The following is an 18,294-nucleotide window of genomic DNA, read 5'->3' as shown; positions in this document are numbered from 1 at the left end:
CTTTTAAACATGTTAAATAAAATGTTACAAAGTGTGTGCAATGGTGAAGGTAGACAAACATCTTTAAGGTTATCAATACTAATGTTACAATAAGCATTAAACTCTGCAAACAAAACAAATTATGATAATCAAATCTGAGCTTTCAAGTAAAGGAGCCAGCCATCATTTTTCAAATACATATTACAACATTACAAAATTAAGAAGTTGAATGACTATATTACCCCTATGCTAAAAAATCTTTCAGATGGGATGCTAGTGGCTGGGATGCACAAGAAAAGAAACCAAAAAGCCACTCTGATGTTCGGTCAATAAATACTGATATTGATTTTATCGCCCAGCACCATCTCATAATTCTGGCTTTTTGGTGTGTTGTTTGTAATAGTTTTGTATGGTGGAAATTTGCCTCCATGCATTTTAAATAATTTGTTAAAAAGAAAAAAAAAAACATGATGTGATGGTAAGTGGCTGAGGCATTTATTTGATGTGTGCATATGTAATTGGGTGATGCAAGGCTGTCAACAATGAACTGTGTATTAATCTTGGCTTTAATTAAATTACTCTGTAATCATTAGGTTGTTGATAGCATTTAAATGTTGATTTGCAGCAATGTTTCTCAGTATCAACTGACTGGTTCTGCAAACAAAATGATTGTTGCTGAGGCTGGAATAGATTGTAATTTCTTTAGGTATCATTAAACCTTTAAAACGTCTTCAAAGGCATTTTGCTTGAGGCATCTAGTTGTAGATTTGTGTTATGAGCTATGCCTGTTAAAAATTCTGAACTTTTGGACAGATCATTACGTGCACATAAACATTTCTTCTTGTGTTGATGGTAAAACTTTTCACAGAAACAGCTGAAGCGTTAAGGAGTTTTTTTTCACAAATGAAAGAGCTTTCAACCCTCTATTTTTGTAGTTGTCAAGAAAAGTCGTGTTTATTTATAAAGCATTAAAAAGCTGCAGACATTGACCTGAAGAAAAGGCATGAATACTTTTAGAAAAGCTAAAAAGACATCAAAATGTGAAAGCAAAATAAAGAAATTTAACCAGTTAACCAATTAAAGAGTTTAGATGAAAAAGCCACCTGAAATTTTCTTTTGTAATGAAAGTTTTTCTCATTTTTCATTGCCTTTAAAATAAAATAACTAAACATGAGCAAAGGAGCATAAGGAAAACTTTCATTATAAAAGAAAATTTCAGGTGGCTTTTGCATCTGAACTCAAACCTACACGCTGGAGAAATAAAAAGTGCTCATTTAAGAAGACGGTTTCTAATGATTTTAGAAGGCTTTTGCATCTGAACAGCATCCAGTTGTTCTATATTGAGAATAGCAATAATTATATAAGCGAGTATCTCATAATTCTAAATAAAATAAAATAGCATGTTTACTAGAAGTACGACAAAATGTTAATCAGCGCAGTCTATTTAAAAATACTGAAATATTTCTAATTGATTTGTTTTAAAATCTCCTAATTTAATGAGTCAAACGATTCAAATAATAAAAAAAAGACTTGTTTACTATAATTATCCAACTGGGCCTTTTTGAATGAAGCTCTTAAATCAATATTTCATTAACTCATTCATTGAGACATGTTTAGTTACCGAATGAATCAACTTACTGAATAAACTTTTTGAATGATTGATGAAATGATTCACTAATAGTGACTTGATTAATTACTGGATGAATGAACATTTTTGAACTATTGAATGAGTAACTTAATGACTCATAAAGGCTTATTGCTGGATAAATTTGCATTGTTTTAATGACACTTTTGAATGATTTAATAAATAATTTAAAAACTCACTTTTAAACACTAAACTTACTAGATGAGTCAGTGTACTGAACAGATTGATTGGATTAATGATTAAATTACTCATTAATGGATGATTTAGCTTATTGAAGTGCAGTATAGACATGTAAACACCTTAATCATACTATTATGCTGGTTTCACATTAGACATAAATGAAGTATAAAGCGCGAGTAATTTACATGTAAGGTCAATGCAAAGATGCAAATAGATATTCTGCGGTTAGTTTCACGTGAATGGCACGAATGACATGATTTGTGCGAATGAAGCAATGCGAGTTGAACTCGAGTTGGAAAATCTGAACTGAATCATTAGCTTGCTCTTTTAGGGGAGTGATTATGACGTAGTGCCTGTTGTTAGTGGTCAAGGGTAAATCCTCTTGCCGACACCAGAAAACTGGGCTCGGTTCAGTTTGAAGCACCACTGAAAGCCTCCATTATCCAGGTATAGTTTCTGGTGGAGTTGATGAACTTACAGAGCTGGGTGCATCTCTGAAAGGATCTAGTGGACTCAGACGTGGCACCGAAGAAAAATATTCTGATCTTCAGAATTCCTAAAGCACATAAACACAGCTATTCTCTAAATAAAATCCATGGTAGCCATTAAGCAATGGCACTAGAGTCACCAGGCAGACAGAATCCCTCCCCATGAAGCGAATCTAAATGAAGCGAGTAAACTCAAAATGGTCATGCGTCTATTTACATACAAAAAGTGCAATTTATTTTGCACAAATTGTGCAATTTATTGTGCATTATCAAATTCCATTAAAACAACACTCTTTCACCCACCTTACTTCATACACACATCCAATACCTCAGTTTGTCAAGTGGGCATACATGAAATGTTCCTGAATAAAAGTGAAACAGCTGTACTACAGTTAATTAATTAAACAACAACAACAATAATAATAATAACAATAATAATAATAATAATAATAATAATATTTATTATTATTATTATTATTATTATTATTATTATTATTATTATTATTATTATTATTATTATTTCCTTTATTTAGCCAGGAAATCACATTGAGACGATTCTGTCTCTTTTTCCAGTGAGACCTGGTCAGGGTGGCAGGCAACACATAAAGTTTCACATAAAAATCACAAAAACATTACCATAAAAATATAAAATCACCTTTTTAAAAAAGATCAGATTATAAAAAAAATTATTACAAGTATCCTTAGTTTAAGACGTTGTACAGAAGATGTTTAAAAGTTCTCAGAGTCGGATATGTGTTAATGTCAAAAAATTCTAAATTAACCATTCAAAATTACATGAAACTCCAGAGGATACATGGATAGCGTGGTGACACAATGACATTAATCGATCTGTGTTATAACATGTGAAACAGGATCATGAAAGGACCATTCAAAAAGCAACTCGTAAGCACCTTAATTATTGTCTTAATCAGATTAAGACAAATAATTTGATTACTGATGTTCATGTAAACGTAGTCTCTAGATCTATAAACTGTTTCATCGCATTAATAATTTGACACCTTGTAATGCAGAGATGTAACAAATATGTGGTAAAAATTTGTAAAGGTGAAGGCTGTTTCATGACTATACTTGTCAGCTGCACTGAGTAAAGTGTAGATATGAATGATTACATTCTACATGCATCCAAAATTATTCTTTTGGAGATGAAATGAATGGTTGTTTGACTTCATATTGCAGTATTTTAATAACCAATTGCACAGCACTTCAATTTCCTTGTCTTCTTTTGTATTGAATATAATGACAGTTGCGCATTATCAACACTTTCTTTTCTTGTTTTGCTTTATATGCTCAGCACCTGGACAGCCTCCGCAGAACGTAGAGTGGAATCTGATTGGCTCTCAGCTCATCCTTCAGTGGGATCCTGTCATTGCTCTGGAAACGGAATCTGAGGTCACTGGATACATAGTGAGTGTTGCTATCTTTACAAATGGATTGGGATATTTTTCTAGTTTCACTATACATGAATTAGTTTTCCATTGAGCATCTCCATTCCAACATTGTCAGCCAAACAATGACGCCAGAAACTACACTGCATTTTCGCATCTGATACTATTGATATATATATAATAAGGGTTGTCGGGTTCAGTCATTTAACAACAAAGATATGGCAGTTACATGCCTGAAAACCCTTCATTTGTGTGTGTTTTTATAGATAAGAGCACAGCAAATTCTATTCCATGTCTCTCTCGCTCTCTCTTAATTACACATGCATGCAATTAACAGCTCTCACACTGCTAATTTCCCCACAAGGGAAAACAATCATGAAGCTCAGGGGAAACGCAATAGCCATTAGCATCAGTAAACATTATGTGGAATAACAGGGCATCACCTATGTTTAACTCCTTTCATGATCTGTGATCTGTATGCATGTGTCCCTCTTGCATCATTAGTAGTACTTGCTATGTCAAACATCACTGCTGTTGATTATACTTAGAGACCACTTGTGTGAATGAACCTTTCTAATATTAAAGGGCTGCAGGCGTGAATGATGCCTTGAAACATGCAGTAAACTTAAATTACTTTTTATTTTAGAGGGCAACGATGATGAAAATCATATTTTGGAAACTGTTTGGACAGAACTGTGTGTAGGTATAGTGTGTCCAAAGGTCATATTGGGTGATATAAAAACAATAATTCTCCATTTTACATATATTGATGTTAAAATAGGATCCAAATCCCTCAATTCTAAGGCCCACCGCAACATGGCTGTCTCTTTCTCTCTCTCTCTCTCTCTCTCTCTCTCTCTCTCTCTCTCTCTCTCTATATATATATATATATATATATATATATATATACAGAGCCTAAATAGCCTAATAATTTGTCCTAAAATGGTGTTTAAAAAAATTAAAACTTATTTTATTCTAGCTCAAATAAAACAAATAAGACTTTCTCCATAAGAAAAAAATATTATCAGACATACTGTGAAAATGTCCTTGCTGTTAAGCATCATTTGAGAAATATAAAAAAAAAAAAATAAGGGAGGGCTAACAATTTCCGACTTTAACTGTATGTATATATATATATATATATATATATATATATATATGAAGAGTTTAGATGCAAACACCTCTAAATGCCATCTGAAAGTTTCCTCTAAAATTATTTGATTTTTGATGTAAATTTCAGACGGCATTTAGAGGTTTTTGCATCTGTACTAGATATGTGTGCAGTTCTCTCTCTTTTCTCATCTTTTCTCTTTTTTTGCAATATTTTATTTGTAAATACTTTTTCGTTTATAAATAAAATGATTTTTTATTTGTTTATTTAGTTATTTATTTTTGCAATAAAGCAAGTTGAAGTGCTGTGAATAAAAACCAGGAGCATTTCCTCGGCAACTGAAATAGCTTGAATGGTTGATCTTGACATTAATTATGGTCAAACTGAATGTTCGAGCTTGAACTTTATTGGAGCTGTCAGTTTGTTGCATTAATTAGTCTAATTGATTTAGAAAAAAATAATGAGCACTTTTGCGAGCCCAGTTTGTCACTTACAATGGCATAATAATGTTATGTCTTAGAATTATCGTCTTTGACTTCCTTTTTCCACAAGTACAAGTGACTAATTGCAATTAAAAAAGTACTTCTATCTAATCTTATTTTCAAAGAAATGATTGACAAGCCCAGTTTTTATTACTCTGAATGAGATCTTTGACAGACCGGGATTTTTGGTCATCCTGCAGGTGCTGTACAGAAGACACCGGAATAACGACATGTACTCCATCATCACCAACAAAACCTCGGCTGAACTGACCCTCAACCCTAACGACAACTACGTCATCCAGATCAAGAGCCTTAGTGAAGGGGGTCTGGGGGAAGGAAGCGAACCCATCCACATCCACCAGCTCAGTGAGTTCCCCTTTATTTCCTCTTCCGTCGCCATTGATCAGCTCTTAATGGGGATTCAGGCGGTTTGGATGGCTAAATATTTCGCTCTGTTCGCTTCAGTCTTTCAGAGTGTCACAGAATGCGACCTTTTAAGAAATGCACGCTGCTCTGCTATCCGTCTCTGTCACCGCGGAGCCACAGCGGCATATAAATGAAGGAGAATCACCAGTTCCTTCGGCAATAAAAACATGCTTGATTTCACTCTTCTTTCTTACAGAGCTTTGCTTGTACAGATTAGATATTAGCAAGTTATAGTCACAGGAGTGTCACGTTTCTGTCAATGGGTGTACATTGGTGACAAACAAAAATAATATCCTCTTTTCTTGGGTGATTTGATATGTGATGTACTGTCATTTTGTACTGTTGTTTAACAAAAATCAGCCTAACATGAACATGAACTACTTTATTTCAAGTAACAAAACTAATAACAAGAATATCAACAATACATGAAATAATTAATATAAAACAATTAACAATAATTTCATACTTTTAGACACTGTAAAAACCTTGTTATTGTAATGATGTAATATCACTCTTATTTTATGATTATTGAAATATAATTGCAGTTTTTGATCATTCTTAATTTATTCATTTGTTTTTTTTTAATGCGTGAAATAGAAAAATAGTTTTTCTATGCTTATTATTTAAAGTTTTTAATTTTTTTTACTTGGTGTTCTGTTATCATGGATTTAATGGTATTCTGCATTTTGTTTTTTGTTTTCGTATTATTGATGTATTATACAGTTGCAGTTTGTTTAACTGACATATTATATTATATTATATTATATTATATTATATTATATTATATTATATTATATTATATTATATTATATTATATTATATTATATTATATTATATTATATGTTTGTCACAAAAGAACTACAAATCTGCCACTTTAATGAACTACAGATCCCATTATGCACTTTACTCACACACCTGGCCCAGATTCCATTTGATTGCAACCAAACAGCTAAAGCTGTTCAGGACTTATCAGAAAAACTATAAATACATCGCTGTTTATGTTGTTTTGCCGTCTGTTCCGACCATTTTGACCATGCTTTTGGATTATCTGCATGCTTCTGATTGTCCCTAATTTGACCATTGCCTGCTTGACATTTTCCTTATAAACTGTATTTCGATCCATACCCCTTTTGTACCCCTACTCTTTACAATTTTGTATTAAACTATATGTAGTGGTCCCCGTTTTGGCGTGGGTTTCCTCCGGGTGCTCCGGTTTCCCCCACAAGTCCAAAAACATGTGGTATAGGTGAATTGGGTAAGCTAAATTGTCTTTAGTGTATGTGTGTGAATGAGTGTGTTTGGATGTTTCCCAGTGATGGGTTGCAGCTGGAAGGGCATCCGCTGCGTAAAACATATAGCGGACAAGTTGGCAGTTCATTCTGTTATGGCGAGCTCTGATTAATAAAAAGACTAAGCCGAAAAGAGAATGAATGTAGTGGTGGGCAAAGCGAGGCTTCATGAAACAGCTGAAGCTTCGAAACGTTTCAAAACCCATCTCTACAATTACACCTAGCGGTAATTTTTGCAGAGATGATGGGTTCAAATCCAGGGTGATGCAGCTATAGATGTTATTTTTTAAATGCTCTGTTTGTAACATGTTGTGTTTTAACAGTGGTCTGACATCTGAAGGAACACTTTGTGATTAACATTTTTAAAATAAAGTCATAATTTCAGAGTTTTTGTACAAGTCGGGATTCAAACTCGGTACTTTTGCTGCACAGTTACTCTGTGCACACACAAGGTCCCCTAGGCTACATGAGATAGAGTTGTTTTTCCGACCCTGTCAATCAAACGCAGATTCGCCAGTTCTCAAAATGCTTCTGAAATGATCGATGCTTTGAATCGCTTTAGTCACTTGACCTAGGTGATTCAGATCATGCTTCGGTGCAGTGTTTCGAAACACTTGCCCTTCGGGATATCAACATTGTGTCGAAACATCTGTTTCACATCAGCCATCCCTACTTATTATATTATATTATATTATATTATATTATATTATATTATATTATATTATATTATATTATATTATATTATATTATGTAGAAAGTTTTATTTCTTTTAAGTTATCTGTAAAAAATCTGTTTTTATTTTATTTATTTATTTATTTATTTATCTATTTATTTATTTATCTATTTATTTATTTATTTATTTATCTATTTATTATCATTTGCAAGGTCAATATTATTAGACCTCTTAGTTTACTTTTACTTTTATTTGATTGGCTACAGAACAACTAATTGTCGCCCAATGACCTGCCTAATTAACCGAACTTGATCTAATTAATCAAGAAAAGCTGTATTAGGGCTGTATCATTTTTATGTAACTGGTTTCATTAATACTTTAAGTTTTAGTAAATTTGTGGTGATTCTTTAAATCACATTAGGATTTGTTTGTTTTTGCCTACAGTTTTTTATATGCATTTATTGTTTATTATAAAACAAGCTAAACTTTTGGAAGCTAAACTACTATTACTTTTTATTCCCAACGTTTTCTCCCTTAAATATATATATATATATAGCTTTATGTACAGCTGTCTGAATGAGTAATGAGATGTCTGACATTTGAAAGTCAATGCTCTGGTTTTCTTTCCTTTGGGATGTTAAACAGTGCTTTCTAATGTATGTGAATGTGTTTGTCTCCAGGTATGGGTGCTCGTGGATCTCGATCAGGAAGGCTGTGTTCACTGTCTCTTTCTCCACTCCTCATCTGTGCTCTTTCCTCACTCGGTGCCTCCTGATGTTAACCAGAGGAAGAAAAAAACAAAACAAAAAAACCACACTCCTGCTCTGCTCTCAAACAATGCTTATGCTTCCCATCACAGTCTGAGCGGATGCAATTCTCCAGCTCTGGCAAACAGAGCTGCCGGATATTGAAATGTCAAGGGAATGTTGGGAATCCGTCATTAGTAAACATGGTCGAGCCCCGCAAGAGAGTGATTGAGGCTTTTGGGAAGATCTGGAGAAAGATCTTATTTGCATCATTAAACAATATCAATTAATTTAAAAGGAAAATCACATTTTAAAAAATTAATATGTAAACAGTAGTGAATTCTGGGTATTTTTTAACCCCATTGACATTTTTCGCTTTAGGATATCACCATTATACTTAAGAAAAAATAAATATAAATAAATATGGTAAGAAAACTTCACATTATACCATATTATATTTATATTATATTATATTATATTATATTATATTATATTATATTATATTATTACAAAAGTAAAATGATCTTGTTTTAAGTGTTATTTTGTATCATTTAATAACTTTTTTATTTAGTTTAACGTAGTTTTTATTTTTAGATTTTATGTTTTCATTTCAATTTAATTTCAAGATGTAGTCATTTTATTGTGCGTCATTTATTTTCATTATCATTTATATTGTTTCATTATATACAATTAAAAATAGCATCAATGGTATGGTAAATCCATATATTTTACAACCCTATTTTTAATTCTAGTTTTAATTTTTAATTATAATAACCCTGTCTTAAGACAAATCACTAAACATGAAAACTCATCTGGTACCCTACAACCAGAAAAAAAAAAAGAAAACTCAAAACGCTTCTGATATTTGTATAATATGCTTCTTTATGCAGTGTGCCAATGTGTGCATCATTTTTTCCTCTGATTCCTGAGAACAGTCTATGCCTTAAATTCATGTACGCACCAAAGTAGATAATAGAAACTAGTTCTGCAGAGGAGGACAAGGGCTAAGAAACCAGTGTTGATGGAAGTTGCTCTTATATAATTTATTTTTAAGTTTTGGGTCTGGGTTAACAAAGCCTGGTTTATACTAATGGGAATCTCCCATTGGTTTAGACATGAGGGCTGCCGTCCCACCTCGATTACAGTGCCATCGACTCCCTCTCAGTCTCTTTGATGGGTATTAGCATTTTGTTTAACGCTCCATGCCAGTTAAATTATTAATGCGTTAAGCATTAGACACTCTGTACAATTAAGGCTTACTTTCCCTGTGAGCATTTGCTCCATATTCGTCATCCAGCTGAACCAGTTTCACACTTTAGTTGGTTCTGCATCACACAATTTTTGCAACCCATTCATGCCTTTTAGTATTTATCAAATCTCCTTGTATAGCTCTACTGGGGTTGCAGATGTAAAAAAACAAAACAAAAAACTTGCGAACAAGTACAAGGTGCATGAAAGTCCCTAAGATATCCCCCCCAAAATCATACTTTTTCTAAGTATGCTTCTTATTTTCCAGTACAAATATCTAAACGTTTTTTTTAAATCAGTATTTATTTGCCTTTAAAGCAATCTGACAGAATTATTTTGTTTGAAAAATCATCAGAATTAAGTCTAGTCTAAAACAAGAAATAAAATATTATCAGTTAGAAAACTATTGCAAAACTGAATGATATATACAGTATATTTACAAGGTCACGAGTAGCAGTGTGATGTGGCTGTATATCATCCCACCAGTGACAATATACAGCCAAATCGCACTGCTACATGTGTGATATTACATTTATACAACAGTTCAATGGCATAATCGCGTATATAAAAAAGAAAATCAAACAGAGAGAGTCTAAAAACCCTTTTGTATTAGGAACTACTTTCTTCCTCCATTCACTGCCAGCCGTTACTAATTCACCAACATAATTTTAGAGCTAGTGAATGATTCTCTAGCATAATGTCTAAACTGTTGACAAAACAGGGGGGTTTGCTGACATTTTAAGATCATACGGTTGAACGGCATGAAATGCCATCAGTCTACAGAGATAGCTCCCTACAGTATTACACTCTACAGTATTTCTCTGTTGCAATACTTAAAGCCAAAAAAAAGCAGCGCAATCACTATCATATTGCGGTTGTGTTTGGGATAAGGAAAAATGCTAAACACACACAGGCATTTTTTTCTTTCTTTCTGCCAACACAACACACATTCTTGATATGCGAGTCCCATCTCACACTCAATTTATTGCAATTACATGGTATAGATACAGCACTACAACATGCAAAGGAAAGAGATCGACATAGAATATCACTTACCAGTTTAATAATGATTTGTTCAGATGTAGTTTAAAATTACGCTGTATTTTTTCCTCCTCTAAGGGCTTATTATGCAGGCTCTGTCACCATCTTGTGGATGCACAACATCAATCGCCTTTGCTCAGTATGACAGGCTAATGGACGCCGATGTGCTGTCTTTCAGAAATTATAAATATTGTAAAATAGGTACTATCATTATAAATAAACTGCAAATCTAAACAACTACATTCTCAACTTAAAAGCCTCAAAACTACATTGTTGCCCAACAGCAGTCATAATTTTCAAACTGTAGATCGTCCTCTACTTGTTGCTGTATGTGGGCGGAGTAATACACAAGGGTTAAGAGGCTGGACAAGTGCTGTTACTTGCAGAATATAGCATGGCTGTCAATCAATCAGATTCAAGAACCAGACAGAACTGTTGACTGTTGTATAAATAAATAAATAAACATATATATATATATATATATATATATATATATATATATATATATATATATATATATATATATATATATATATATATATATTTTTTTTTTTTTTTTTTTTTTTTTTGCATATGAACAGAACATTTGAGGCTGTAAATGTAAAACATTTTGCTCCATTTCACGCAAGTTATGATTATAAACAAAATGCTATTGGATATTTAAAAAAATGAGAGGAGCTGTTCAATTTACTCCACCTGTCTTCCTGTTTTAGTTTAAATACATCCACACATTAAATATTGCAGCATTTCAATGCACATCAGGAGACTTTTATCAATTTAAATTTCAGAAACTAAAATTTAATATCTTTATCCTAAGTAACTATACCTTAAAGGCATAGTTCACCTAAAAATTAAAATGATCAATTTTCAATTGCAAATCAATAGCATTTATTGACCCTCGTGTGGTTTTAAACATTTTTGTTACCACAAGAAGAACAAGAAGAAGATACTTTAAAGAATCTATGATCTATTCTTTTAGTGCAGTGTTACTCAACCACATTCCTGTAGGACCACCAACACTGCATGTTACATGAAAGGAGACCTCCACCAACACTGGAGGTCTCCTTTGTCTGTCACACCCATTACAGTTATTTCAGTCTCTACTAATGAGCTAATGATCCAAATCATGATCCAATCGTGTGTTTTTTTTAAGTCATGGAAAATGTGCAGAGCTGGTGGTCCTCCAGAAACGTGGTTGAGAAAAACTGCTTTAGTGTGAAGTAAAGTGAGCCTTGTCAATTATGATCCTCTTCTTTTAACGGATACAAGTGCAAGCACACATTGAGTGAGGAGTGAGAGCACAGACACAGATTGCTTCCAGCTCCCAGGTTTAGGTGCCTTTCTCAAGGGCACCTCAGCTGGGTATAAAAGGTGGAGAGTGTGGTTTTGTTCACTCCCCCATCTTAAATTCCTGCCAGGACTGGAAATCGCAGTTACTTTTGGTTTACTAGTCCAACTTACTGTGGGTTACTAGTCCAAATCACTGACAATTTGGCCACAACTGCCCCTAACTAACTTTAACAAAATAATGTTTAGATATCTGTAGCCTACTGGAAAGTAAGACAAAACAAATAAGTAAACTTTTTCTAACAGTACCAGTATACAGTAGATCATATCTCATGCTTAAGCTCATATAACGCGACTCGAATTAGGAATGACTCATTTGTACCCTCAATGAGACAAGGCCGATACATTTCAGGGGTGACCTTTTAATGTCGAGGTTTGCTGCCAAGGAATCGTGCCTTCGCTGGACAATATGTTCCTGGCTCTGTCATGGCAGTATCAGGCTGTAGAGTCCATAATTTGCACTTGTTCTTCTCAAAGTAAGAAGAAAGCACAAGGTAGTGAACCAAGGTGACACAACCTTCCTGTCCGAGTCTCCAGTACAGATGCAGCCCATGAAGACATGCTAAAAAAGTTAGTAAGGGAGATAAAAGGAGTCTGCAGAGTTTCAATCAGGACAGCCTATCTGTTCTCCTTCAAGCTTTCATAAAGGTCTGGGCACCTTGATTAGGCTGCAGTGGCCCAGTCAATGGGATATCGATTTTTCTGCTCTATATTGCGGCTGTCACAATGCAGACTCTTGATTGACTGATGTCGGGGTTCCTGTCAGCCATCTTTTGTATAGTTTGAGCTTTGAGTGTTTGAGATGTCCTTGCCCTCCCTCTCTCTCCTCCTCCTTCTCTCATTCAGAGATCGGATGGACTCGAGTTTTATCAGAAAAAAAAGAAGTTCCTTGAAGAAGAATTAGAAACCCGTGTGTCAGTGCAAAGTGACAAATATGTACATTTTAGGATGTGAAGTTGCTCGCTCTTAGAGTTTGGGGTCAGTCAGATTTTTAAATGTTTTTGTTTCTCACCAAGGCTGTAATTATTTGAGCAAAAATATGGTAAAAATGCTAATAGTGTAAAACATTTCTAAAATTCCAAATGTGATTTCTTAGTTCAGTGTCACATGACCCTACAGAAATCATTTGAATATTCTGCCATGATCCTCAAGAAAGTCTTTTCAGTCCTTGAAAGAAGTTTATTTTTCTTTCGTTAAAAGCAAAGAACACATTTTTCAGGTTTCGTTCATAAACAAAGTTCAAAATACAGCATTTATTAGGAAAGGAAGTCTTTTGTAACATTATTAAACATATCTGCTGTTAATTTAAATCAGTTTAGGATATGTTTCAGTCTTAAAAACGGTTCATTATTGACATTGATGGTTCTCTGAAAAATCTTTAAAATCCAAAAAGCCTTTCCAATCCACAAAATGATTTTTTTCCGTATACTTTAATATAGAAAAAGTTCAACAGATTATTCGAATAATATTCCTCACTCTGTGAAATAAATGGTTCTTTAAACTTTTCCAAATATGGTTCTTCAGTGGCACTGAAACAAAAACCACAAAAGTCTTACTGACCCTAAACGTTTGCTTGTACAGTGGTCCCTTGTTAATCGTGGAAGTTCAGAGTAACACTGCTAGCAACCGAACATGTATGTAAATTTGGCAAGCTGAACGCATTCTGTACTGCACAGGAGACACGGCATGAAAGAGATTTATTGACAATGGTGTACAGCCAATCATGACGCAGAACACAATGCGCGAATCAGGACACAGAATGCGATGTAAAAACAAAAAAGAAACTGCGAGATGCAAAAGGTGAACCGTGTTATGATGAGGGACCACTGTATACATTTTACCATCACAGAAGTCATTTAAACTATCACTGTTTCTTTTTGAATTATTTAAAAAAGGCTCCGCCCCCAAACGATTTTCCATTGCAGATAATGTAATGAAGTCTTATACGAAACTGAATCTGAACAGAACTTATCTGAAATTATTCAGATGGATAAATCCTATAAAGTCCTGCACTGTTACATTACAGAAAGGAGTTCCAAACACTTTAATGGCCAAGTGTTCTTTATGTTCTATAGCTTCTCTCTTCTGAATTATTTACAGTACAGATCGTCTATTCAGACTGCATTCTTTGTTTTATTTATTTTTTTCAGTATGAGAAATCAAATGCAGACACATGATATGTATAATAAGTATTTCACACTACAGTAATTACAAAGTTAGTACTGCTTTGGACTTGTCACTAATATGTTCATTTTCCAATTAGTTGTTTTCCTCCTGCTCTCGGTTTGTGCCTCATCAACCCTCAGTTACAGTATCTGTGTAATGATGCATATAAACACAGAAACAATAATTGTTGTTTAATAGCAATGATTTCTATGCTACTCTTAAAATTGTAAAGTCTAATTTGCCTAATTTGGTGTACATGGTATAATCAGTGAGTTTCATTTCTTCACATTATGGTTTCCCTTTGGCAAAAGCTTCAAATGAATATCTGAGCTGTTGATGACAGATCTTATCATCGCAATCCAATTATGTTTCAACGTAATCTGAACTGAAAAACAATGAAACCTTGGCCAGATGTAAATAGTGACTATATATTTTTAGAGTTGGCCAGCGTTGATAACCTGATGTTTTCTACTGCACATGGCCCTGGGAATTTAATACTGATGTATTAGCGAATAATCTCTGTGAGATGACTTACATATAACACAATATTTTCATATTGAAAAGTAACCGTTTTGTCTTGTATACTAAAACTGTGCATGTGGAAAAAAAATGTGGTGCATATGTGTTGAATTTTATAATCCTGTTAAAAACTTAATAAAAATGTCAAAAGCCTGGCTTCCAGCTGTGTCTCATTGGGAGCTTTAAATGACTAGAATTACATTATACTGTAGCAGGCAAACGGGAACTCTACAAACTTCTACAAAATACTGTTATGAAAAAGTTGTTTGAGTCTAGTTAGTTGTGTGTTTGTGTGTGTACAGTACAGTAGCTTTCATCCCTTTCACAGCAGTTTGACGATAGTTTTATAAACTGTAGCTATGGCTTTATGACTTAGGAAATGGTGTAGAAACTGTTCCTACATAGAAATTGCTAGTACACTGTAAAACAAAAAAATCCTGGTTGCCTTAAATTTTTAAACTGAATCAAATTAAGTTTATGGGTCCATTGAACTTAAAATTGGTTAAACTGACTTACAACTGCTTGTGTAACTTAAGTTAGAACATGATTAAGTTTAATAGGTTACAATGACCTAAAACATATGCTGTCAGGACTAATTGATCATATCCTTTTTTTTTTTTTTGCAATGTAAATTTGCCTGGTTAAATATGAAATGTGTAGACTAAAAATAAAAACTACTTAACCTTAACCCTACTCTCGTTCATATTCAAGTGACTAGATTCTGTGCATGCTTTTGACAACTGTCAATAAATATCATTAGCTCAGTTAAATGCAAAGATTACAGCATGAGATGTCTTTTTATGTCAACTTTACATAAACACTATAGCATAACCTGTCTTTGTCATGACAACTTGACATAACCAAAACAATATACTTGTCATAAATCTGTCATAAACACATTTTTGTGAGGCACAATTATAATGGCCTCATAACAATCATTTTATAAAAGTTAGTTAGGTTACTTTGGTCAAGAGTCCATTTCATTATGGACTCACAAAACATGGCCACAAAAAAACTCACATGTGATTACAACAACAAATACAAAACACTCACAATTCTCTTTAGCTGCCTGGTGTACACAGCTTTCAGATTGGCTAGTGACACCCCAGTCAGCTTACTGGCACTTAGCTATCTGATTTAGTGTGTTTTATTCTTAACAAAAAGATTCTCAAACTATGAACCATGAGTAGAAGACACAACAGATTCTAGAAAACATGAAAAGCATGGTAAAATAAAATCATCATGTTTATCAACATGGAAACAGTTTAACTTCCTCAAACAGAATGGTCGCAAGTGCCCCTTTTTACACACTGCTTCACAATTCTTGTCATAAAGGAAAGTTTGTGGTCATTAATTGTGCAAAGGTATTTGAATGATTGCACTTTTGACAGTCAGATATTTAGTTCAAGTGTTGTCATATATTGTATCTTTAATGCTTTTAACTGAAGATATGACTCCTCACACCATCTGACAAATCAGTTTCATTATGATGAAGTTGGCTGACAATGACAAGTGTCATCTGCATTATAATGGTTCTATTTTCCCACCTACTCTGGCACATATTTGTGTAAAGGACGTATAACAGACGTAAAAGAACACCGTCTTGTGTTGACCAAGTTGAAGAGCAAACTCTATCAGATAAGCATCCATTCACTCTAACACTGTGTTAGGTTAGTTAAAAAGTTAAGGATTCAGCTCACCAGGTTATTTACTGAGGTCAAACTCTTCCAGCAGTCTACCAATTAAAATGTGAGGTTGAATTCTCTTTAAAGCAGAGGAAACGTCTACAATCAAAAGTCTGGTATGGCAACCCCCCCCCCCCAATTTAAAGGCATCCTTTACTCCCTGATGGGGCCTATAGGCAAACTGCATGGGATCAAGTGCATACTCGGACTAACTAAACATTTATTTCAAATTACGTTGTCTTGATATTGTCAAATTGCAGTTGTGTAAAGTGACAAATGACAAATACTCCAATTAATGTAATAAAGTAGTTTTTCTCAGGAATTCTAATTTACCAAGTCATTATAAAAATGTGTACTTTTACTTTCCCTTGAGAACAATTTAAGTGCTGTATTGTTACTTTTACTTCAATATTTTCCTTTAAACTGCAGTTACTACTTTATTATCTCCTGTCTATGGGGATTGGATAAAGTGGAAAAATTGGTCCTGCAATTTCTGTCCAATCAAATCACACATAGAAAGTAAATCACATTCTGTACTGAACAACCTCAAGACATAGGGGCTTTATAAATGCAGCAACCCTTTTGGAAGCATTAAAAATGTCCAAGATGATGTCCAAAATCTTTACATACAATGACCCAGAGACTGCATATGCTGTTTATAGACTGCATGTCACTAATGAGAAAATTAAGGATTTTGACTGTATGTTGACAGAAATCACCGAACAGCCTTTAATAATCACATAATGGAATGAATGAAGAATGTAAGGAAGAGCTGAATAAAGGAAGGAAGGAAGGAACAATTCAAAGATGGACGGAACAAACTAAGAAAGGAAGGAAGAATGGAATGAATGAACAAAGGACCTAATAAAAGAAGGAACAAAATAATGAACGAGCTAACAAATGAAGGGATGAATGAATGAAGTAAAGAACGAACAAACAATTCAAGGAAGAAACGAATGAACAATCGAATTTAGGAAGATCGCTAAAGGCACTACATAATGTTACATTTACACATCCCTTGCACAAACTGCATGTTAACTCATCAGCCATTACTCACTACTCTTGAGTACTTTTAAAAAGGTTACTTTTTACTCATACTTTGACTAATATTTACAACAGATACATTTACTCTACTTGCACTACAATTTTGGGCAAGTGATGGTACTTTTACTTGAATATGATTTTTCAATACTCTTTCCACCAGTCAAACTGCCATGACAAAGACACTGACATGTAGTGATGTATTTTTTTGTCAAGTTGTCATAAATTTACAATGGCATAACTGCACTAATGACATTAAATGGCCGTTGATAGAATTTATGAAATCTCATTCATTTTCATGACTTGTCATGTCATGATTATAAAGAATTCATGACAGTCTTATGAACTCCACCTTTATGGCTTCAGGTGTTACTATTAAAACTTAAAACAACATTTATTAATTTAACCCATAGACTTCCATTCATACACACACAAATGCATTAGAGCGTAAATGCAAGCTTGTGCGACAAGTTTCACAGTTCGCTGCATTCTCAAGTTCAATTTTGGTGAACTCTGACCTGCGAAATCGCATCACTTGACAGCGTAAGACCAATCGAGAATCAAAACATGACCACTCTGGAAAGAAATTTAAAACATGGAGCAATCGCTTACTTTTTTAAATGTCCTTTCATCTTGTTTAATCCCACCCATTTTCACAGTGCTGTACGACAGGATTTTGCAAGCTTAAACCCTAGTTTGACAGCAGCTTAATAACACTGATTAAAAAAAATATTAACAATAAAACTGAAATGGTATAGTTTACTGTTGATTGTTAATTTTAGTAGTAGCAATGGCAGTAATAGTATCATTTCTACTGCTTTT

General features: G+C 33.7%; 1 protein-coding gene across 2 annotated transcripts in view; it reads left to right on the top strand.

The window, feature by feature from the left end:
- The window catches only part of cntn3b (contactin 3b), a 125,394-nt gene extending 116,579 nt beyond the window's left edge, over positions 1 to 8,815 (top strand). Inside the window, exons 21-23 of one of the 2 annotated variants that reach the window (XR_012408172.1) lie at positions 3,605 to 3,717; positions 5,492 to 5,657; positions 8,360 to 8,718. Coding sequence is in view for 1 of the 2 variants with exons in the window: in XM_679004.11 (XP_684096.6) it covers positions 3,605 to 3,717; positions 5,492 to 5,657; positions 8,360 to 8,454 (374 nt within the window). In the remaining variant the exon portion in view is untranslated. Of the gene's footprint in view, positions 1 to 3,604; positions 3,718 to 5,491; positions 5,658 to 8,359 lie in introns of both variants that reach the window. The other variant, XM_679004.11, reaches the window with a different exon arrangement.
- Positions 8,816 to 18,294: the final 9,479 nt, after the last annotated feature.

The sequence above is a fragment of the Danio rerio genome, chromosome 6, assembly GCF_049306965.1.
Source record: "Danio rerio strain Tuebingen ecotype United States chromosome 6, GRCz12tu, whole genome shotgun sequence".
NCBI lineage: Eukaryota > Metazoa > Chordata > Actinopteri > Cypriniformes > Danionidae > Danio > Danio rerio.
Note: the sequence above shows the minus strand (reverse complement) of the source record. Positions and strands in the feature narration are given on the sequence as shown.